General features: G+C 56.6%; 2 protein-coding genes across 4 annotated transcripts in view; one reads left to right on the forward strand and one right to left on the reverse strand.

Moving 5' to 3' along the window:
- LOC125345518 (guanine nucleotide exchange factor DBS-like) overlaps positions 1-23,368 on the forward strand; it is a 928,411-nt gene that overhangs the window by 126,912 nt on the left and 778,131 nt on the right.
- Atp11a (ATPase phospholipid transporting 11A) overlaps positions 1-23,368 on the reverse strand; it is a 103,608-nt gene that overhangs the window by 45,346 nt on the left and 34,894 nt on the right. For all 3 annotated transcript variants that reach the window (XM_048337648.1, XM_048337647.1, XM_048337649.1), the window contains exons 2-8: positions 14,767-14,889; positions 9,644-9,733; positions 9,175-9,255; positions 7,260-7,367; positions 4,315-4,443; positions 1,315-1,418; positions 970-1,020 (exon numbers count right to left, since the gene is read on the reverse strand). In XM_048337648.1, the coding sequence (XP_048193605.1) occupies positions 970-1,020; positions 1,315-1,418; positions 4,315-4,443; positions 7,260-7,367; positions 9,175-9,255; positions 9,644-9,733; positions 14,767-14,889 (686 nt within the window). The remainder of the gene's footprint in view (positions 1-969; positions 1,021-1,314; positions 1,419-4,314; positions 4,444-7,259; positions 7,368-9,174; positions 9,256-9,643; positions 9,734-14,766; positions 14,890-23,368) is intronic.

Here is a 23,368-nt window from a genome sequence, read left to right on the forward strand (position 1 = left end):
CAGGGACCAGTGGATATTCTGGTCGCTATTCTGCAGCGTTTCTACTTCTGGGAAAAACATTTTAACACAAATGAGAGCAGGGCACGGGCGATTTAGAAACTGCTTACGTTCAAGGGAAAATGCTCTCCTCTTTTTGGAGGAGCGGCTTCAAAACCTGCTGTGCAGAGGACCGCGGGGGGCTCAGAAAGGAGGGAGGAAGGAGGGGCGACTGCCCGCAGGCACCCGGGAAACGCTGTGTGGAAAGCCAACTATGCAAACTGGGGACAGGGTCAGGGAGGGGAAAGTGAAGTGACATTGTCCCAAAGGAAATGCACTCATTCCCTGACTTAGGGAACCGTAACCCCTTTGTACATCACCTTCATAACAACAATAAAACCATATTTTTAAAAAACCTACTGCTATAGGGCAACGTCCTAAACTAACAACGCAAGTACCGCTACTGCACGTAACGGCTAGACTTCAAAAGAGCATGGCATGGGAGCGGGAGGCGGGCACGGCGGTGTGCGGCGGCAGGGCTGGCACCGGAGGCCGCTCACCGTGGATGCACGGCGTGGACGGCAGCGCTCACACCTGCCCGGTGTGCGGCAGGGCTGGCACCGGAGGCCGCTCACCGTGGACGCACGGCCTGGACGGCAGCGCTCACACCTGCCCGCGGGCTGCAGGGAGCCGCAGGCGAGCCCCGCCCCTGTGAGCAGCCCAAGGACACTAACACATCGGACAGAGTGGCCTGCAAGCGGAAACCTGCAAGCTCACACCCAGCACAAGGCACGGGGGCTCCGGGCAGGACTGGGTGAGGGGCAGACGTGCCCTGCCCAGGAGGCCACTCGGGGCAGTTCTGTGGAGCATCGTCATTCCAACACACAGGCAAAGACAAGCTCAGGACCGAGAGCAGGGCCGGTCCCTCCCTCCAGAGGCTGAGCCCCACCCTCCAAACCAGACCCGCCCGGCACGCCCTTCTCCACAACTCACCTCACCACGGGGTCCTGCTGCTCGCTGTAAACATTGATGCGCCCCACAAACCTGGCGACAGAAAAGCCCGGTTAAGGGCTGACTCGGAACGGGCGGGGTCCCTCAGAGGGCACTCCTGCCGGGGGGTCCCGCTGAGAACGGATGCCTGCGGCAAGGTCATTCCCTCGTCCCCTCCTCAGCAAGCACGCGTGGCTCCGATGTCCCTCAGCCCTCCCTTGACACACTTTCTCCCCTAACTTTAACCTGCGGGCCCCTGGGGTTCGTGGGGAGCTGCCTGTCCACGGACACGCACGACCCGTCTGCAGGTCTGCACAGGCCACGCTCTGCAGGCCGCAGTGAACTCACTTGTAGAGGTCGGGCTGCGGCTGCTCGCACTCGATGGTGGCGTGCAGCCTGTCGACGTCCTCCTCCGTGTGGAAGCCCTTCGTGTCGGGCACCGCGTAGTGGGTCTGCAGGCGGGCAGGGCAGCAACACCAGCTCACACCCCGACCTCACTCCACCCGGGCTGCCCACACCTCCCTCCCCGCCCCAGGGGCCACACTGGGACCCCCAGGCTGCCGACACCTCCCTCCCCGCCCCAGGGACCACACTGGGACCCCCAGGCTGCCGACACCTCCCTCCCCGCCCCAGGGGCCACATCGGGGCCCCCAGGCTGCCCACACCTCCCTCCCGCCCCAGGGGCCACATCGGGACCCCCAGGCTGCCCACACCTCCCTCCCGCCCCAGGGGCCACATCGGGGCCCCCAGGCTGCCCACACCTCCCTCCCGCCCCAGGGGCCACATCGGGGCCCCCAGGCTGCCGACACCTCCCTCCCCGCCCCAGGGGCCACATCGGGGCCCCCAGGCTGCCGACACCTCCCTTCCGCCCCAGGGACCCCATCGGGATCCCCAGGCTGCCCACACCTCCCTCCCCGCCCCAGGGGCCACATTGGGACCCCCAGGCTGCTTACATTGGGACCCCCAGGCTGGCAACGTCTCCCTCCCCACCCCAGGGACCACAACGGGGTTTGGCTTTGGCTTAGAACAGAGCAAGAGGACCCCACGTAGGACAGGGAGCTTGTGAATGAGAGAGCCACACAGGAGACAAGGCTCTGCTGTGAGAACCCACAGCAGAGCAAGTGCGGAACCTCGAACCCTCCATCCTTACCCAACAAAGGGCAAGCCTGGGAAGTTCCACCAGGAAAGCCATTCAGCATCGCAGTGCTCCTCCTCTTTTCATACTCAGCCTGTGGCTCCCAGGGAGCTGCCAGGGCAATGCCCTGCCCTTCTCCCAACCCCACTGTGAACGCCCCTCACAATGACTGCTGTGCCAGCACAGCTTCGGTCCAGCTGATCAGTGTGGGGTTGCACCTCCACAATGACCCGACCAACACGGCTTCGGTCCAGCTGATCAGTCGCCTGGACTGAATGTGTGTGAGGACACTAGGGGCTGCTATGCCCTGCTGCCAGACCAAGCTGGCACTTCCCACACAACAGGTGCGAGAGCTGTCTCAGGGTCAGGCGGCACCTCTGGCATGGACAGGCAGGGGACTAGCCTGCTCTTCCCCAGGTTGGGGGCCGTGTGTGAGGGGTGGTGGCATCATCCCTGCACCCCCCTACCCAGTGTATCTTTCTGTACAGCGAAGCACGTGTGAACTCATGCAGAGAGGAGGTACAGCCACACACAACCCCACACTGATCAGCTGGACCGAAGCCGTGCTGGTCGGGTCAGTGTGGAGGTGCAACCCCACACTGATCAGCTGGACGGAAGCCGTGCTGGTCGTGTCAGTGTGGAGGTACAGCCACACACAACCCCACACTGATCAGCTGGACCGAAGCCGTGCTGGCACAGCAGTCATTGTGAGGGGCGTTCACAGTGGGGTTGGGAGAAGGGCAGGGCATTGCCCTGGCAGCTCCCTGGGAGCCACAGGCTGAGTATGAAAGAGGAGGAGCACTGCGATGCTGAATGGCTTTCCTGGTGGCACTTCCCAGGCTTGCCCTTTGTTGGGTAAGGATGGAGGGTTCGAGGTTCCGCACTTGCTCTGCGCCTGCTGTGCACCCAGTGCTTTGGGAAGTTCTCTCATGTTCACAACAGGCCTGGCCATCGGCTCTGTCCCCCTTTCACAGATGTGAAAGGCAGACGGGGTGGGAACCCCCGCCCCCATGTCCCACGAGCAGCACAACAACTCCCCAGAATTTGAGGCCCGGGGCCTCCTCTGTCCTGCTCTGTCTTCAAGTTCAAGCTCAAGGAACTGCAGTCCTCAGAACCGAGGTAAACGCACAGAGCGCACACCAAGAGCACAGGTACGATGCAAAGCCCAAACACACCAGCAGCTAGGATGCAACAACCACGCTCACACTTTCCGGCTCCAGAACGGAACAGCGGCCACCTGCTTCATCCCCAGCAATGTGCTAATGGAGTGACCAACACCCGTGAGCCGTCCACCCGACCAGCTCTGGTTTCCCTGAGATGGACCCAAACAGCAGGCCTCTGACAATGGAGTAGGAGACGCCCCCCCCCCCCCGCCCCCCGGTCTCGAGGGCTGGATCCAGCCTCTTCCCAGGCTCGGAAAGAGTAAATCCTCCTCTCATCCAGGGACCCCCTGCCCAACTGAAGTCCTGCAGCTTCAGCTCGCAAGTGCTGACGGTAGAAGGTTCATTCCCTTGGGATGTGCGATAAAGAAAATGTGAAAATAGATGCTAAAAACCCCAAAGACTTTCCACTACAAGGATATCATGAACTAACAGCGCAAAGGCTGGCGTGGCCTCTGGCGCTTTGCGAAGGAGCTGCCTCCGCTGCCGGGGAGCACTCAAGTGCCGCCTTGGGCCTGCAGATCCTGAGCTCTGCTTACTCTCGTCAGCTTGGGAACACACAGACCTTTTAAACCAAAAAGAAGAAACTGGAAGATAAACAGCACTATGCTTTTTCCTATGACTGTCAATTAAAGTTTCGGTAGCATCAAATGCCCATGCAGAATTTCTTATGAGTGTAACAAACTCATTATAGCTTTAGAAAATCCTTTTAAGACATTTTAACAAAAGGATACCATAGAACAGTCAGGCAAAATCTGTAACTGTGTGACTTTCCACTCAATTCTACACTAGGAAAGACACTAAATTTGACTAGCAAACTGGAAACCTTTAAACATCCATTAGCCTATTTGTTAGTCCTTAAAGCTAAACGACCTGGGCTAACTGGGGGCCACTTCTCTTAACCCGGGCTGGTGGTGGTTACAGACACTGCACGGAAAAGCAAGGAGAAGCTCCATGCAGACGCGGACAGCTCTGTGCGCAGCTGTCGGGTGCTGGGCAGCCAGCCCGGGCTGAGGCTGAAACCCCAACTGCACCCAAACACAGGTACATTACTTTGTGACTCGACTCTCCGTCGAGGCTGGCGGTGGTGACATGGCAGGTCCCGTCGGCCCGGTTGCTGGAAAGGAAGATCAAATCACAGGGGAAGGTCTCATCTTCCTTGACCATGACGATGTCCCCGACCTGAAAGACAGAGGGGCCATGACCACGAGCCCCTTCACGGACAGGGAGAAAGGGCCACGAACCCCCTCATGGGCTGTGACTGCAAGACCCCTCACGGGACGGGCCCCCTACGCTGGAATTCTCTCCTCCGCCATGTTCAGTCTACAGGGGGTACCACACCGGCTGAAGTCCCACAGCACAAGGCCAGACCCCATACAGCAGAATTCCGTTAGATGGACCACCTGGCTCTGGCGAGATTGTTACCGATCTGGAAAAATATGATGAGCTCCAATGTGTGGTACAGGGGCCCAGCGGGAAGTGTCCCTCGGGAGGAGGAGGACACCAGGTGTGCGAGAGTTCTCAGCACTTGCTGAGCACCGACCCCCAGCAGGGTCCTGGCTGCCAGGGCAGCCACGGCTGAGGCTCCCACCAACTTCTAAATGCAATCATTCGCTGGGCTTTACATGGGTGTCTGTTTGGTTTTATGGGGGGAGGGGGGAAACGGACCCTCCCAGCCATCTGAGAGTCCTCCGATGTTGGGGACATGGCCCCCGAGAGTCCTCTGATGCCGGGGAAACCTGGAAAGCAGGCAATCACTGAGCCCCGGTGAGCGGGGGGCAGCAAGGGCGGCGAGGCCTCCCCACTGCTGGGACAGACTTGCCGTTGCTCGCGTAGCCCCCAGCTCCTGTCCACCTGCAGACGTGGCCGACATGTGGTCAGAGCACACTCTCTCGAGACAGACCGCTGAGCCCCGCACCCCATCCCCGCCAGGATCTGGAGCAGACGGGCGCACATGCGATGGGAGTGGGAAAGCACGGGCCCCACGGAGCTGAGACGAGGCACAGCCCCCCAAGGAGGCCGCAGCTGAGCTCTCGCCTTCAACCCCAACCCCGACACGAAGGTTACGCAGCCGGAGCACAGACACCCTCCCGTCCCGCGAACAGCAAGCGGCCCCCAACTGTGCTGTGTGGATACCCGGGGGGCACTCGGGGGAGCAGAGGGGAGGCTGGGGCTGCACAGGACAGACACGAGGGGCACAGAGAGGAAAGGCCCACTGGGAATGGCCGTCCTGGAGTGCTCACAGTGTGACCAGAAACGACCAACTCCTAGAGAGAGGGCGGGCGGGGGGCAGGCTCCCGGGGGCCTCTGTTCTCTAGAGGGAGGGCAGGCGGGGGGCAGACTCCCGGGGGCCTCTGTTCTCTAGAGGGAGGGCAGGCGGGGGGCAGACTCCCGGGTTCTCCTAGAGAGAGGGCAGGCGGAGGGCAGGCTCCCGGGTTCTCCTACAGAGAGGGCAGGCGGGGGGCAGACTCCCGGGGGCCTCTGTTCTCTAGAGAGAAGGCAGGCGGGGGGCAGGCTCCCGGGGGCCTCTGTTCTCTAGAGAGAGGACGGGCGGGGGGCAGGCTCCCGGGGGCCTCTGTTCTCTAGAGAGAGGACAGGCGGGGGGCAGGCTCCGGGGCCCTATTTCTGCCTCACATCACCACACGTGATACTACCATCATCCAAAACAAACTGAATGAAGGGCTCATTGCCGAGCGCCCTCTCGTGCCTCTGAAGGCAGAGTTGTTGAGCTCAGCTGACCGGGAGGCCACGGGAGAAGCCTGGCCTCCTCATGCCGTTGGCTTCGCCCCTCAGCTGCACACACCAGATCCCCAGCAGGCAGCTCTCAGCGAAGGTCCCTTCCCTGCACCTGCTTCCTAAAGAGGGTGCTTATCTAAAAGCACAGGTGACTGCCAAGGAAATACGGTCATCGCAGGGACTGCACCAAGCCTGGACCCCGAGTTTGTAGAGGTGCTGTCATCTGCTCCCAGCCTGGCCGTCTTCTAACTCCACGACGTTTGGGACAATACCCCAAGCTGGCCCGCCAGAGGGAAAGGGCCCTTAGCAGCATAAATACAACGCTACTCAGAAACAAGAGCGCATACAGTAAGTACCGTATCAACTCACACCAACCAACGGCCACGTGCTGTCCTGGGGGAGGGGGGCCGTGATCACACCTCCCAGGAAGTGCATCACACCACACACGGGAGCAAACGCGGAGTGTGGCGCGGTGGCCATCCCGAGGATGACCGCCGTCCACCTTTCTCTGGGATGGCCACGCTCTCTGACTGGATCCCTACCACTCCATCGAGGAAGTGGTCAGGGCACAGGACACGGGGTATGTGCAGGACCAGGTGGCCGGAGTCGAGCGGGGGCTGGGATCTGAGTTCACGGTCTGCTCAGGACTGAAGTCATGGATTTGCTTACACTGGGACAAGCTCGGGAACTCATGTTCTCTGCACACACAGGCATTTCTGGGCACAGAGGCCCTTGTGCAAACACAAGCATTTCTGCACACAGAAGCATTTGTGCATACGCAGGCACTTGAGCACACACAGGCATTTGCGCAAACATAGGCATTTCTGCACACACAGGCATTTCTATGCACACAGGTGCTTCTGTACACACAAGCACCTGTGCACACACGGGCATTTCTGTGCACACAGGCACATGTGCACACGCAGGCACTTGAGCACACACAGGCATTTGCGCAAACATAGGCATTTCTGCACACACAGGCATTTCTATGCACACAGGAGCTTCTGTACACACAAGCACCTGTGCACACACGGGCATTTCTGTGCACACAGGCACATGTGCACATGCAGGCACTTTTGCAGACACAGGCACTTGTGCACAAGCAGGCCTTTCTGCACACACAGGCATTTCTGAACGGTCAGATATGGCCCAGATGTGACCCACTAAATAATTGAAACACAAACATTCAGTAATACACTAATAGGTTATTTTCAAGTTCCTTTGAAAGTTGGATTAAGACAAGTAAGTGTATGACATGTTACCCTCAGCTTCCGGCTCTGCTTGCGGACCAGCTTGCCATGCTGAATGAAGTGCACCGGACACTGGTTCATGGCATTATCTGCCTTGTGACGAAGCCAGTCTTCATAACCCTGAAAAGACACACCCCAAGTTAGCTGCACAAACACAAACATGTGTTCCACAGGGTCTGCTGGACACACCATTTGCCCACCATACTTTGAGTGGCTCTGTGTTTGTGAATTTAGAACTCTGGCCTAAGTCTTTGTAACTACACATTTGTGACACGATCTGTGACATATCCTCCAGACAAATTCTTAAAACGTCTGAGTCAAAAAGCTGAGCAGGGCCTTCAGGCTTCTGCAGTGACACTAAATCCCACAATGACTGGATTGGTTCCACGGCACAGATAATGGCGTCTGCCCACCACGCTCTCCCCTACATACGCTGTACACCCCCAAAAGCCAATGGAATAGGCCTGAAATAGACGGATATTGTTTTCAAACCTGTATTTCCAGATCATTGTCATATGAGACACAGGATAAGCTAACAGTAACTCGAGTACTCTCCACAGTTATGTTCTAAAAAAAACAAGTTCAGGTCTTCTCATGGTGAGATCTGGACTCCCAGTGGAACAACTCAGGGCCCCCTGGACACACAGACAGACAGACACAGAGACAGACAGAGACACAGACACACAGACAGACAGACACACACACACACACACACACACACACACACCAGGGTAACATGAGCCTGTCCATATCTGTTAGAATCTAGAGCCAATCATGTCAGTGTCTCTACACTACTACTTTTGACTGAGGGCTACACTCACTCCATGTCTATGCGACAATATGTCAGGTAAAGCCAAGTGCTGGTAGCTCACACCTGTGACATATAGCTACTTGGAAAGCTGAGATTAGTAGTATTGTAGTTTGAGGCCAGCTTGGGCAGAAAAACAAAAAAAGTGTGAGAAAACTATCTCAACCAAGACCGGGATTGGCACTGCCTGTCATCCTGGCTACTGGAAGCCTAACCTCGGTGAACGGTACCCAGGAAACAAGACCCTAGCTCAAAAATAACCAGCAGAAAGTAACGCTGAATCAGGAGGGTCGTGGTGCCAGCAACCACGGGTGGAAAGGTCTGTGACTCCATCTCTATGGAGGGAAGCTTATGAGAAGGGAGACCCTGGCCTAAAAGTAACCAGCAAAAGTCAGGGGTGGAAGTGTGGCTCAACAGTGACACACCAGCCTGCCAAGCACAAGGCCCTAAGAACTGAGTTAAAAGCTGGCATTCTGTGACGTACCCAGATGACTCAAGTGAAAAACGACCTAAAATTCCAACTTACAGGGTAAGTGGTTTGTATGTAGTAAGCAAGGGCCTCCTACCAAGAACCTATGACAATTCTGCAAGCGACTGGACTCATCCACGGGAAGACAAAACACAACTTAACATGGATGAAGAATTGAAGACATTCCTTACACAGGACATTGTTTACTTTAGCACAGGACATACCGCATTCCTAGCGCAGGGCACTGCTCATTCCTAATAGGGGACGTCATTCTAACGCGGGACATCACTCATAACTAAGACTAGCCATGACCTGGATAAACTGGAGAAGGCTATGCTGTTACAAGCTGTAGGAGCGGGTTCTAGGAGGGACAGTGCAGGCCACGGGACTCTGCTGTGTCTCTGACCCGTGACTGTCTCTAGTTGGCTCAGGAGACAGAGAGCTATTTTCTTCTCACACTCAGAAAGTACCAAACTAGTGAGCAGCTCTCTGATTTTAACGCAAGCACCAATCCAAAGCAATTGCAAAACAAATCTCTACAATCCCATTAACTTTTCTATGACCCAGACTGCATGCCCTGAGTGGAAGGCCTTCTTGCGGCCACGTGACACGGCTGGCACCTGCCTCCCTGCAGTCTGTGAGCTTCTTACCTGCTTGATGGCGGTGACAGTGATGACAAAGAAGAGTGGGAGCCCGCTAGTCACTGGACTTGTGGGTGTGTCGATGATCAACTGCAGTGAGGAGAGAGCAAAACGCCCGTCAGCGACTTTGCCAGCCCGAGGGCGGGTACCACAGCCACCTCTCGCTGCTTCTGCTTAAGTCAGTCCCTCTGCTGGCTCCCTGTCTTGCTGCAGCGAGGGAAGCCCCTTAAGAGCTGTGTCAAGACAACCAGGTTTAGCACGTGGCAGAGACCCAAGTCCGACGCCCTGATACATTGAACTCATGACACGCCCGCTCAGCGTGATCTACCTCGTGGGTCTTGTCTCAGAGAGCGGGCTGAGCGACTGCAGACGAGGGGCCTCGAGTCCCTGGCCTTTTGATTAGCAACCCGTATGGTGATCGGCTCAGAATTCAATGTCACTTATTTCGACATACATTTGAAAATTAGGACTGCCTTACCTGCACCAGAAAGATGATGAGAAAATAAAAGTTGGCTATTCTCCTGAATTGTTCAAATAAGTTCTTGGGAATGAAGTTCCAAAATGTGTACTGTAGAGAAGAAAAGCAAGAGAAGGTCACGTGGAGCCTTCTTTCAGGCAGTGCTCTTCCAGAGGACAGTGAGCAGTGCTGGACTGCAGAGGAATTTCAGTTTTAGACAAATTCTTGATTTCTGGCATTTTATCTGTGTTAACTCCCCAAAGCAAACTTCTTTAACAGAAGGTGCATTCCAAAACTACGTAAGTAAATTACCTGACTCTCAAGGATTCAAGATAAAGTAAGTGCAAAGTAGCTCCTCTCTTAAAAGAACAGTAATCTCTTAACAGGTGTGACCTGGATCAGCTACCTTTTATTCTTCATACATTTACAAAATGGAAATAACTTGGGCCCCGCTCCAGGAAGCCATCCTTAGTCCCCTTACCCAGAGAACGACTTCCCACTCACAGATTAACTGAAACACCTCCCCCAAACCTCTAGAATGCATTATTCAGTAACCAAGGCACAGCAACAGAAAAATGTTCCATCTTTTTTTTACCTACAGCCATGGGGGTCTAGGAGCCCTTCAACATGATCTTAGGCTCTACAAGAGGAGGCTGGCAATGTTGGGAACTGCCAGCTTCTCTCTACGTGTGCACGGTTTACGGTTTCCATAGGAGGAAGTCCTAACACGCATGACATAAAGTATCACCTTCTACATTCTTCTAAATGCAGATCAAGTTTATTCACCAGAAATGAACCTTCAACAAAGGAGCGTGTGTGTGTGAGAACAAAGGGGACTATGTGCAGAGGCTGGAGGACAAGGGAAGGCTGGGGGCGTTACGGTACAGAGAATCAAATCTGCACAGGTTACTGTGTGCGGAAGGCTGCATAAGTAGCCTAGTTCTGAGGTCCTAGGGGTGGCGCCACTGTCCACTGTGAGGCTGCACCTGGAGTAGAAGACATGAGCCAAGCCTGTCCCTCTCCGAGGCCCTTCAGCTCCAGGACACGGGGTGCGCAAGAACAGCGGTGTGTAAAGCACACGTCCACACCCTCGCGGCTGTGTGCTACTGTTCTAGGACCCCTGAGTGTCAAATTCTAACACCTATCAGGCAGGGAACCAGGCTCACTGTGGAATTAAAAACCACTAATCTGTCCATCTGTTCTGAGCAAGCCCTGAAGGTCCCACCACGGTCATTCCCGGCAGCTCTGAATGTTTTACAGAGTAAATCGTACACAGTACCAGTGCTGACTTGTAATATCATACAAGAAGTAACGTCATCTTCTATAAGTACACAGATAACTGTAAAGGCGGGCCAAAATAAAACCAAACCAACATTTCACCATACATAGAGGAACTGGAAAACTGACCACGGCAAGCCAACTACACATTTTATCTTTGCTGAATGGTCACAGTCCGAGTATCTGCCTAGGCCAGTGGGCCATCCTGCAATGTCCTACCCCGATCTGCATTTGGGTATCAAGTGCTTCTACTCTGATATCATCAGCCAACTATTTAGCCTGGAAAAATTCTGGGTATCTAAGCCACGGCTGTTTCGTTGGAAAGGGAAGCTGAGGGTAGGAAGTGGAAAGGCCACAGACACGCTTACTGCACAGACGTCCAAGGCATTTGAGTCGTGAGACACGCCACGGAAGACTCGCCTCTAGGGTGCACAAGTGCTGAGCTGGCACTGAGCGGGTGCCTACGGCCACCTGCCCCTTCGTAAGCCGATCTCGGGTATTCATGTTACCGGAGTGGAGTAGGACGTGTGGGAACCCCAGCCCTTCCCCTGTGGTCCCCCGCAGGACGAGGCCCCGGGAGAACGGGGAGCTGTGCCCTGCCAGCGAGGTCAGCACCAGGAGGCCTGGGAGATAGCTGTCTGAAATGGATCCAGTCCCATGGTGTGGGGGACTGTCTAGAGGAGCCAGGAGACGGGGCGCCGGCAGTGCAGAGAAGCCGAGTGTCACCTGAGGAGAGGAGGTGTCTCTCTCACGGTGACGGAGGCAGGGCACACGTGGGACTGCGAGGGCGTTGGGAGGAGGCACACCCACGCAGATGGGGCGCGCGGGGGGCTGCAGAGGAACTCTGGGCTGGGGCGCTGCCGCTGAGGGCTGCCCATCCCGAGCCCGTCAAGCCGCTGCTGCTTTACTTGGGAATAAGTAGGGTGGCGTCCTGGGGTTATTCTGGAACTCAGAGCAAATTCTGAACATGAACGTCATCCATACAATATCAGCCAATAAATCCCTCCCTACATGTGCACACGAGTCGAGGCCACGCCCTATTTCCTAATCATTTAAAGTGATTCAGCTTTCTCTGAGGCACAGAATGACAGCACAGATGCAGCTGGCATTTAGTTCTACAACCCTCTCAGGGCAAAGCAGGGCCTCGAGCCCGTGGGGTCTGTGCTGCCCAGTGTAACTTTTCACGGGGGAGCAGCTAACCACGCCCCTCCGCCCTCACGGGTGCCCCAGGGGGGGCGCCGCGCACGGCCGGCGTGGGGCGAGGGCTCGGGAGATCATTTCTTCTGTGAGACACCGACTCCTCTGAAGGGGAAGCAGACCCCGGCCAGTCACCGGGCAACGGGGCCCGCACGGTGCCACCCGGCGGCGCTGGATGCGAGGAGAGGGCCTCGCACGACAGCGCTCCACACCGTGGGTCCCGCTGGAGGAAACCCAACAAGTTGGGCGTTAGGGCACTCGAGGACTCCAACTCGTCACAGAAAACTTCCTCTCAACAAAACGCGCATATTCTCCACATCTGACGTAAACGCGTGCCTCACACAACCTGAGCTGTGAGTTAAGCAAAAGCTCTCCAAGGCCAGGCCAGCACCAGCTGAGCTCCAGCACCCGCCCCGCCCCGCCCCGCCCGCCCGCCCGAGGGCCGGCCGTCCTTCCCGGATCTGTCAGCACACCTGTCCCCCGTGCCTTCCGGGCATCCTTGGCGCCACCTCTCCTCTCTGAAGGGTGAGCGGTGCTCAGCTCTCAGGCATGCTGAGAGCCCACTGGAGGCTGAGATCAGAGCTGTTCAAGGACCCCGCTGATGCCCAGCCTGGCCGCCCAGGCCACTTGTGGAAAGGGGTTGTTGACTTAGTTCAATTGGTTCCTGGTATGAAGGGCTCACGAGGAGAGATGGTTTTCTGTACTTCCTGCACAACCAGCCACAGGTCTCCTTTACCAGAAAGTTACAAGGCCTTCTGGCTCAGGATCCCCAGGGAGCCAGAAAGGCCTCTCAGGGTCATTAATGAAAAGCCACTCCTTGCAAAGAATCTGGTAAGAAACCCAGAAAAGTGATAGACTGGCCTCAAGTGACTCACAAAGCGGGGGGGGGGGGGGGGGGGGCAGGGGGATATATGCCTGGACAACAAGGGAGTGCCTGTAAGAAGCAAATCGCTCTTCCGTTCCCCACCTTGCGCATCAGGGAATGCTGCAGTGTCCCCCAAAGCCTACACAGAACTTTTGACGACAACAAAGAGCCATTACGTGGAGGGGACATGGGACCTGGGGCTGGGAAGGAGAAGGCTCTGGGGCGAGGGCAGGGCCAGGCCGCGCACACACTCCACACGGAGGACAGCGGCACCCAGCACAGCGCTGTGTATCCTGTACGCATGTGCACGGCCTGCTCCTGCTCCGGGATCCGGTCCCTCCATGAGCTCTGGGCCTCCACGTGTGCACCTGGGACAAATGCTGATTTTAAGAAACCCTTCCAGGAGGTTTTGGGATGTTTCCTGACGCCCTACAGGACAGTGAGAGGCACTGGAGCACAGACACAGTGTGAGTTACTTCCAAGTATCTCAGATTAAAAACAGGTTGGAGAGGGCTTGTGTTTGGATGTGAATTTCCTGTTCAGTTTATTTCTTCTTCACTTACCAAGCTTGGGTGACGACAGAGGACATCCCTTTGGTTGGAATTTTGTTTGGGGGCATGCTTTTCGAGATTACACAGAGTGTTTCTAGATTAAAGCTGCTGTTGGGCTGGAGACATGGCTCAGGTGGTAGAGCACCAGCCAATGAGCAAGAGAGCCAGATACAAAGTGTGAGTCGTGGTCTTGGGCAAGAAGGATGAAAGCTATTGTAGGCTTTTACATGTTACAATCTAAATAGCCATAAAAACGAATAGAAATGACGATGACCATTTCTGACACACACAGGATGCTGGAAGTTCACAGAAAGCATATGGCAAGTGCACCACAGGTCTATATCCAGGAAACTAATCCCAATGGACAGAGAAGGAGAGGAACCTGGGAGGGGACAGAGAAGGGGAGGCTCTGGGGAGTGGATGGAGAAGGGGAAGGACCTGGGGAGGGGACGGAGAAGGGGAAGGACCTGGGGAGTGGATGGAGAAGGGGAGACTCTGGGGAGTGGATGGAGAAGGGAAAGGACCTGGGGAGTAGATGGAGAAGGGGAAGGACCTGGGGAGTGGATGGAGAAGGGGAGACTCTGGGGAGTGGATAGAGAAGGGGAGACTCTGGGGAGTGGATGGAGAAGGGGAAGGACCTGGGGAGTGGATAGAGAAGGGGAAGGAACTGGGGAGTGGATGGAGAAGGGGAGGCTCTGGGGAGTGGATAGAGAAGAGGAGACTCTGGGGAGTGGATAGAGAAGGGGAAGGACCTGGGGAGTGGATAGAGAAGGGGAGGCTCTGGGGAGTGGATGGAGAAGGGGAAGGACCTGGGGAGTGGATGGAGAAGGGGAGGCTCTGGGGAGTGGATGGAGAAGGGGAGGCTCTGGGGAGTGGATGGAGAAGGGGAAGGACCTGGGGAGTGGATGGAGAAGGGGAGGCTCTGGGGAGTGGATGGAGAAGGGGAAGGACCTGGGGAGTGGATAGAGAAGGGGAAGGACCTGGGGAGTGGATGGAGAAGGGGAAGGACCTGGGTAGTGGATGGAGAAGGGGAAGGACCTGGGGAGTGGATGGAGAAGGGGAAGGACCTGGGGAGTGGATGGAGAAGAGGAAGGACCTGGGGAGTGGATGGAGAAGGGGAAGGACCTGGGGAGTGGATGGAGAAGGCAAGGTCCTGCTGAGCCTCTGCGACTCTGCTTGGGAACAGAGTAGCATGTTAATAGCACTGGGAACTCTATGGCTGCTCAGAATATGCAGAACTGAAGACAGACTACCTTGGAGGAGACAATTCTGTTGTCAGGGTATCTCTGTGGAATGTAGGCCTCTGCCCCGGGAGGGGGCTCCTTGTGTCCCACGTAGATGGTCCGGCTGTCCACCCAGTTCTCTTCTCCTGCACACTGCGGAGGGAAGAGCAGTGTCAGTGTGCGCCTGGGAGCCCACCCTGTGAGTCCCCTCCAGCCCCCGCCCGGTACCGAGTATTAAACCGAAGGCTCCGCCCGTGGAAGTGGAACACATGGCTGCTCTTGAGACTTTCCAATGGCCTGAGTGTTCCGTTGCCAAAATGATTGCTTCCCTGGCCCTGCCCCAAGTGGACAGCTGATACCAGGAGTGTCCATCTGCGCCCAGGGAGAGGCCCCGGGTCTTACAAAAGCTGGGGCTTTGTTTTGACAGAGCAGCGTGGATGTGTTAGACATACATGCAACAGCAAAACCTGAGGGCTTCTGGGAGAGACAAGATGATTTTAAGAGGTGTCACATGACATGCGAAAGAAACTTGAAACTCAGAACCACCGGAGCTCAGGCACCGCTGTTCAATAACCAGGCTTTCCTGGGATGAGAAAGCGAGGCAGAGCTGGGCGTTAGAGAGGCAGAAGTCCCTTAGGCTCACACCCACCCACAGGCCACGGCCATGTGCAACGCAGTGACGTGGGCCACACCAAGCCCCTCTCAGAGCCACACAGGTCATGGTCGGGGCCCTGCACTCCCTGCGGGCCGGTGACCTACGGGGGTGCGGCCCTGCTACCCCAGAAGAGGGGGCGCCTCACTCGGCTCTCAAGACGCATCTGAGGCAGCAGCAACGAACGCAAAGGCGGTGGCCTGGCCCGCAGAGGTGCTGCTTCCTGCCGGCTGCCCTTTGCGGCTTGGGAGAACTGTCCCGTCCACAGCCGACAGCCCACAGAAGGAGCCACTGGGTGGAGACGCCACTGCGTGTCTGCTCACGGCTGCGCACCTCACCGGGCTCCCTCTGGGGGCTTTATTTCTACCATTAGCCCCTCTACTCATCTATCTGACTGCTTTCTGAGGACAGAGGCCCCGGCTGCTGGGCCCGCACGACACACTGGGGGTACGCAAACGTCTGAGTCCACTTCCTATGGGAGGGCTGAGCTCTGCACACCCGTCTGTACTAACTGAGAAAGGCCAGCTCAACCCCTGTGAACTGCACCCGGGTTCTCAGCAAAGACAAGGGACGTCACCTCCAGGGCCACCGGGGCTCCGAGGCTCCTGGGGGCCATCGCACCCAGTCCTGGCTCTGTGCCACCCGGAAGGAACCAGGTCCGCTTCCCAGTGCAGGACCTGGGCTGGGCTCCTCGGAGGGAGTTCCTCCACCGTGCCTGCCGCCCTCCGCACAGCCCACTCGTGCCGGGAGGCCCCGAGTGCAAAGTGACCCCAAACTTCCTCGAAGAAGCTCACAACCCAAAGCCCTGAGCGCCCTCTCCCTCAGAAGGCAACCAGACTCACCCCTCATCCGAGGAGGGGACCGCATTATAATCAAACAGAAGGAAAGCATGGGCCTGCCTTTCCACACACACTGCCCCTCTCGGAGACCTTTGCTCTTCATTTGCCAGGCCATGTCAGGACTTCGGGGCGGCCGTGAGCTCCCCAGGCTACCACTGCCCCAGGCTTTGAGAGGTGCCTGGTGGGGGAGCAGGCCCCAACCGGCCAACGCCAGCCAGAGGCAGTTTAACGCTCACCGTCAGATAGACGCTCATTATGAAGCAACTCAAGCATGACAACTTCATGCCACTTTAAATAAGAAATGTAGGATTGACTTCGGAGAGACAAGTTTAGATTATAAACTGCCCACCAGCAAGAAGCAGGGTTTGTCTCAAACCTTAAAACAAAACCCCGCTTGAGAACGGACTAGATGCACATTGGATGCAGGGGGAGCCCTGCACGAGAAAGCCACGTTCAGCTGCCCACCGAGCCCCGTGGCTCCTCACCGCCACGCGGTGGCCTGCGTGCACACACGGTGATTATTCCTATGCTTTCTTCCCCCTTTGGGGGGCATAACAGGCGTCCAGGGGCAATCTGGTAACTACAAGCACTCCTAGCTTGCTGCTGCCTTCCCCTGGCCTCCGAGGAAACGGCTATCTGGAGCCACGTGAACGACAGCACCTTCTCAGGCTTCCAAGCAAGTTCTAGAAACCTAGGGAGGAAGCTCTTCCAGGAGGGGAACCACTCAGGGATGCGGACAGGCAGCAGATAAAAGGCTCTGCAGCCCCAGAAATAGTTCCTTACCTATCGATGCCTGGGCACGTGATAAATTACTTCATCTAAAAAATGAGTCCACTGTCCATTGGCCAAACTGCAAGACGAGCCTTGATGGGGCCCGTGACCACATCCCACAGCGGAACTGAACACAAGCTGCAGCTTGCAGGAACTTCCTCGCTACCAGCCATCACACCTCCTGAGCCTCTGTGCCCGGAGGCCCTGCATCCTGCTACAGCACACGCACCAAGGAGAGCCGCCATGATGCCGACCAGAGGGCCCTCCCCTCCCCTCCCCTCCGCAGGAGGCTCGCCTGCCTATGAACAGAGCAGAGGTGTGAGGGAGACGCTGGCAGTGTGGCGTGCGCACGCACACACACACACACACACACACACACACACACACACACACACACACGACTGCAAAAGGCACAAGGAGAGAAGGAGGGGGCCCTGCGGGGAGCCACACCTCCGTGCGCCTCGGGTCTCCCCTGCAGGCATCAGAGCGCAGTGGAGGGAAGCCCCAGGAGAGCCGTCTGTAGCTAAGGGAGAGGGGCTGGGCTGGGCCAAAGGGTGGGCACAGGAGCAGGCAGGGCGGGGAGGGGAGCGGGCAGGAAGGGGGAGGGCAGGGTGGTAGAAGCCCGTCCCGGGCACTCTGGAGACTGGGTACCCACGGTTGTCCTGACACCCCACTCGGGACAGGGGGTTTATAAGGTGAAACAGGAGCTACGGAGACAGTGCCACTGTGGCCACCCCGACCCAAGTGGGGTGCTCCTCTGGGCGAGGCAACTCTCGGTGTGACGGAGCTGCGGACGCATCGGGGTGACGATGAACTCCTGCTCTCCTCGCCTCCGGGCAAGGAGCTGCCGCGGCTCCTAGAAAACCTGACGGGCTTCCTTCCTTCCTTTAACTAGAGCTTGGAGTCGTCTCCCTCCCACAGAGAGGGCCAGCAGACCTGCGGGCCACCACGCAGCGCAGTTTCCACGTGGGCAGCGGGCTCGCGCGGCCAGGCCCGAGCAGCACCGTGACCGTGCCGTCCTCTCGGCGCCCGCGCCCGTCCGGGGCGGCCATGTGACCGGGCCCACGATGACTGATTCTTCGAGTACTGAGGGGAGCACCTCCGTGATTCTGGCGGACGGAACAAGAGGGTGCCCGGTGGACAAGGCCTCGGAGACCCGTGAGCTTCACCACACGAGGGAGCCAGGCCCTGCCCGCACTCTCGCGTCCGTGCGAGGCCTGAGCAGCCGGGGGGGCGGACGGGACGGTGGAGGGGCGCGCTCTGACGCAGTCACACGGACGAGGCGCCGCCGCAGTCCAGGCCGTGGGACCGGGCGCCTCCGTGCAGGAAGGCACCCCGTGGTTGGGGGAGGACAGCTGACCTTCCCTAGCTGTACCCGGCTGGCAGCGGGGACCCCAAACACCCTGACCATCTTCTGCCCAGTGCAGGCAGCCGAGGCTGTGGGTGGAAGTCTGTCTTCCCTCCAGGTCTGGCCTCCGCCCCTGACCACGAAGGACAGGCCGCACGTTAAGTTCTTCCACGCAGACTGGAGGAGGGCATTATGAAATAGCAGACACAGAAAGCTAGTTTACAACAAGCCACCAAGACTTCACAAATGTTAACACTTCTGCCCTATTTGTATCAGATAAACAGTTTCATGGAAGTAAATTCAAAATATATATTTTTTAAGACATTCCGGAGTATTCGCCTCCTCCTTTTTAAAAATGCAGAGCGCCGGAGCGCAGTAGCTCGTGCCTGGGGTCGCAGCTCCTCGGGAGGCTGAGGTAGAGAGGACCGTGGCTTCAAGACAACCCTGGCAAAAAGTCCTTGAGATTCTAGGTCAGGGACCGAGACCCTGACTTGAGCCTCTGGCTGGAAGCCACCATAGAAAACATGCTATTGAGCCTCTGGCTGGAAGCCACCATAGAAAACATGCTAAGAAACCAACCATTGATTCAGCACCACCTTGGTTGCACTAGATGGCCCAGTTCATAGAGCAATAATAATAGGTAATTCTTGAGAATAAACCTACCAGAACGTCCTACAGTCAAGTCTCTTAGCAACCCAGGTAGGACCCAGTGTATAGGAACATTTTGTGGTCAGGTCACTTAGCAACTCTCCCCTATAGCATGACCAGTAACCTTTTCACCCTGCCAACGTCCTGCTACCCCAAGCCAACTTCCTACAGGTGCTGAAGAACTGCCCCCTCCTTCTTCAAGATTGCCCCCCTCCTGCTTTAAGAGTATATAAGTGTGTGAAAAATCAAAATAAATTGGCAGCTTGAACAGACTCCCATTTGTCTTGCTGTCCTCTTTGCGTCTCCCTTTCCCTTCATTCTCTCTCGTAGGTGGTCTCCCCTGTTGATGTCCTGCGGGTCGGGACAATTCTAGGTCCACAAAAAGGCGAGTTGTGGTGGCTGAGGTCTGTCATTTCAGCCATGACAAAAAGCCTAAGAGGATCAAGGTCCAGGCTGGCCTGGGCAAAACCAAGGCCCAATCTCCAAGTGAACCAGAGCAAAATGGTCCGAAGGTATGGCTCCAATGGAACAGCACCTGCCTAGCAAGTGTGAATGAAGCTCTGGGTTCAACACTGCTCCCCATAAACCTTGAGCAGCAAATGAAGAGAAGATGCAGCGGCCTACTGCTGCCATCGTCCCTGAACACCTTGGTTCCTGAGAGAGCAAACCGCCACCCTGCTGGGCCTGGCGGGGCGCGAGCGTCAGGGGCCAACCCCACTCTCCACCCTCTACCCGGCTGACCCTATCAGCCAGGAAAAGGCAACCTCCTCCTGGAGCCCGCAGAGGGCTGCTGGGGACAACCAACTACCATCCAGGGGCAGCTCCTCGGTGGCACTGCAGAAAGCCACTGGGCACAAAGGAATCCTCACAAACCAGCAAGTCCTGTTCTCCTGGCAGAGGACCCGTCCACTCCTCGCCAGCACAGAGCACTGAGCTCAGGGCTTCACACTTGCTAGACGCTGGAGCGACATCCCCAGTCCTTTCTGCCCTGTGGTCTTGTACTTGCCAGCCTCGCGACCCCAGGTGGCTGTGACTACAGGTGTGCACCACTGAGCCCGGGTGAGACTCACTCTCCTAACACTCCTTCCCACTGCACCAATGTGTGCTTTCCTCCTTTCCTTTTCATCTTCCAAACACTAGGTTTCCTCTTTCATATATATTCATTTTCATGGCTGGATAAGTCATGGTTTGACTTCTTCTTAATACTATCTTTTAGAATTTAGAGACACTGCATAATTTGGAGCTCTACCACCAAGTGAAGGCTGAGTCAACCTTGAGACTTGAAAGATCCTATCAGAGCTTTGGCTGAAGCACCGAGGAGGAGACTCTACAGTGCAGCCCATACCAGCAGACCCAGGAATGTTCCAGAATACATAAAAACCAAAGCCACTCCATCAGGTGACTTATCACCCTGTTTCCACATCAAAAACTGGAAGGAGCAGAAAGGATGTGTATGCCTATGTGTATATACGTGTGTGTGAAAAAGTGTGTATGTGCATATGACTGTGTATGTGTGTGTGCCACTTATCAATGTGTGTATGTATGTAGAAGAGTGTATATGTGCACGTATATGAGTGTGCATACAACTCGTCAACACGGATGAGTATATGGGTAAGTGCATCCATATATAACTGCTCATGTGTCTAAGTGTGTACACACCATCTTGCACACGTATGTGTGAGTGTGTGTACAACTCATCGTCTTTCTGATGAACTGTAATCACTTCCCTTCGGGACATCACTGTACTTGAGGCCCGGAGGGAAGGGAGAGCCTGGAGCTGTTTGGCCAGGTGGGGCCCACCGAGGATCCATCTTGAAGCCACTGAGACCCTCGGGGTGAACCTCTCTTGGCTAACGGGGCCGATTCCACAGCTCATCCTGGAAAGGGAAAGGATGCGGAGAAGACAGGCACAGGCTCTGAGGTTCTCCGACGGGGCTGATGCCCTTGGGGTGGGCAGAGCGAGGCTGGTGGACACGCTTTCCCGCGCGGGCACCCTTGGGATGATGGTTCTCCCACTGAGTCTGAGCATACTAAAACGCGTTTCCACAGGTGCCACTCTGGCAGAGGGGCTCTGAGTGGCCTGCTCCAAGCACACAGCACGCCCAAGACCCACCTGAGGAAGTCCACCGAGGTGAGAATGGTCTTGCCCAGGCGCACAGGGTCAGAGCCCGGCCCGTGTCTAAGTGGGCACATTCCTCTAGATCACAGAGGCCACACACTCGCACCTGAGACCCCTACTCCAAGGGAGCACCTTCCTCTAGACCACGCGTGCCACACACTTGCAGCTGAGATCCCTGTGCCAAGCCACACCCCACCCCCACCCCCAGCTAGCACAGCACCCCAGGAAGGAAGATGCCTTCCATCACAGGTCCACAGGCCGTAGCAGTGGGCAGTGGAATGCTGCTGCTCAGCCGGTTTGACAACAGAGCGGAAGGAAGGTTTGGACAGAAGAGGTTGGCACACTGATACAGACCTACCCGGAAACCAAGGTCTTTAAACCTTTCCACTGAGGCCTGAGGCAAAAAAAAACAACACTTTTACAACTGAGATTCCGGCCCCACGCATAGCTCTGGGGATACCAGACCTGGGGTGCTGGCCTCTAACTCCTGTCTGGCTTCCATTCTGCCCTGTTGGTTCTCCACTAACGAAGTGGACTGGGGCCGCGGGAGAAAGCCTTCGCTGACACTGTCTGTCCTCCCAGTCTTCGCTTGCTTGATGGGGTGGCTGGTGCACGGAAGCTGAGACCCTAAGTGCCTGTCTCAAGCAGCTTCCGGAAGGGGTCTCCATTCCCGCCAAGAACTATCATCCCCCTTTTCTCGTCTCCAGGCCCCTCCTCTCATGTCTCAAGGGTGTCACCAGGGGTGGGGTGGGAGGCGGAATAGTCAGGAAGTCGGCTCTTCCGCGTGGCCCGCCCAGAGCCACAGGCACCACAGCTTTGACTTGGGGGACCGAGAAGACAGGAGACACAGGAGCCAGCAGTTCTGAAAAAGAACGTCTTGGGACCACAGCCAAGTAAGACTGGCTCATAAACATTCTATTAGAAAACAAAATCACAATGTTTGGGCCCCGTTCCTTGTACAAGGCCTTTGACCTGGAAGTGCTTGGTCCTCGGTGCCATTCTTGGATATGTTTTGTCCTCCCTCCAGATGGAGAGTTCTGGATCCTCTCCGCAGCTGAGAGATGAGCGGCACCTGAACCTGAGCAGACCTGAGTCTCCCTCTACTGCTTGGTGTGTAGCCACTACCTGCTCACAGACAGCACTGGGGCTGCAGGTAGGGCAATGGCTGGCGTCAGGCGGGTGTGTGTGGTCATCCTCCCTCAGTCAGGGCGTGTGTGTGTGTGTGTGTGTGTGTGTGTGTGTGTGTGCAGGTGTCCTCTCTCAGCCAGGGCAGGTGTGTGTGTATGTGTGTGCAGGTGTCCTCTCTCAGCCAGGGCAGGTGTGTGTGTGTGTGTGTGTGTGTGTGCAGGTGTCCTCTCTCAGCCAGGGCAGGTGTGTGTGTGTGTGTGTGTGTGTGTGCAGGTGTCCTCTCTCAGCCAGGGCAGGTGTGTGTGTGTGTGTGTGCGTGCGCACAGGTGTCCTCTCTCAGCCAGGGCAGGTGTGTGTGTGTGTGTGTGCAGGTGTCCTCTCTCAGCCAGGGCAGGTGTGTGTGTGTGTGTGTGTGTGCAGGTGTCCTCTCTCAGCCAGGGCAGGTGTGTGTGTGTGTGTGTGTGTGTGTGTGTGTGCAGGTGTCCTCTCTCAGCCAGGGCAGGTATGTGTGTGTGTGTATGATGATCCTCAGGGTGTGTGTGTGTGTGTATGTGTGTGTGTGTGTGTGTGTGTGATGATCCTCAGGGTGTGGGTGTGTGCAGGTGATCCTCCCTCAGTCGGGGTGTGTGTGTGGTCCTCCTCCCTCACCAGGTGGGGGGAGTGGGGTTCTCAAGCAGCTGTTAATTCAGAGCTGTAGGACGGGGATGGGTGGGGGCCAGGTTCCAAAGCCTGCTGTCTTGCTTTCTGGGCACTGGTTGAGAAGGGGACTGTTGCCTGTGTAGGAGAAGGATCAGTTAACCACCACGATGCCCACTTGCCCAACACCAAGGAGCAGGCCACGGTGTGGGGAATGCTAGGCCCTGACTGCAGAGGCCCCTCCAGCTAAGCAGTTACAGCCTGCAGCTCTGTTCTGCAAAACACAGAGTAGGTTAGAAAACGTGAAGATTATGTGCTGGTTGTATGACTCAGTAAATAAATCAAAATCCCTGAGTTGCCCTGGGCAGGGGGGGGGGCGCCTTGAATTTAGGGCCTGGGCACTGTTCCTGAACTTTTTTCACTTAAGGCTAGCACTCTACCACTTGAGCTTTGGCTCCACTTCCAGCTTTATGCTGGTTAACAGGAGACAG

Source organism: Perognathus longimembris, unplaced genomic scaffold (genome assembly GCF_023159225.1).
Source record: "Perognathus longimembris pacificus isolate PPM17 unplaced genomic scaffold, ASM2315922v1 HiC_scaffold_5797, whole genome shotgun sequence".
NCBI classification, from domain to species: Eukaryota; Metazoa; Chordata; class Mammalia; order Rodentia; family Heteromyidae; genus Perognathus; species Perognathus longimembris.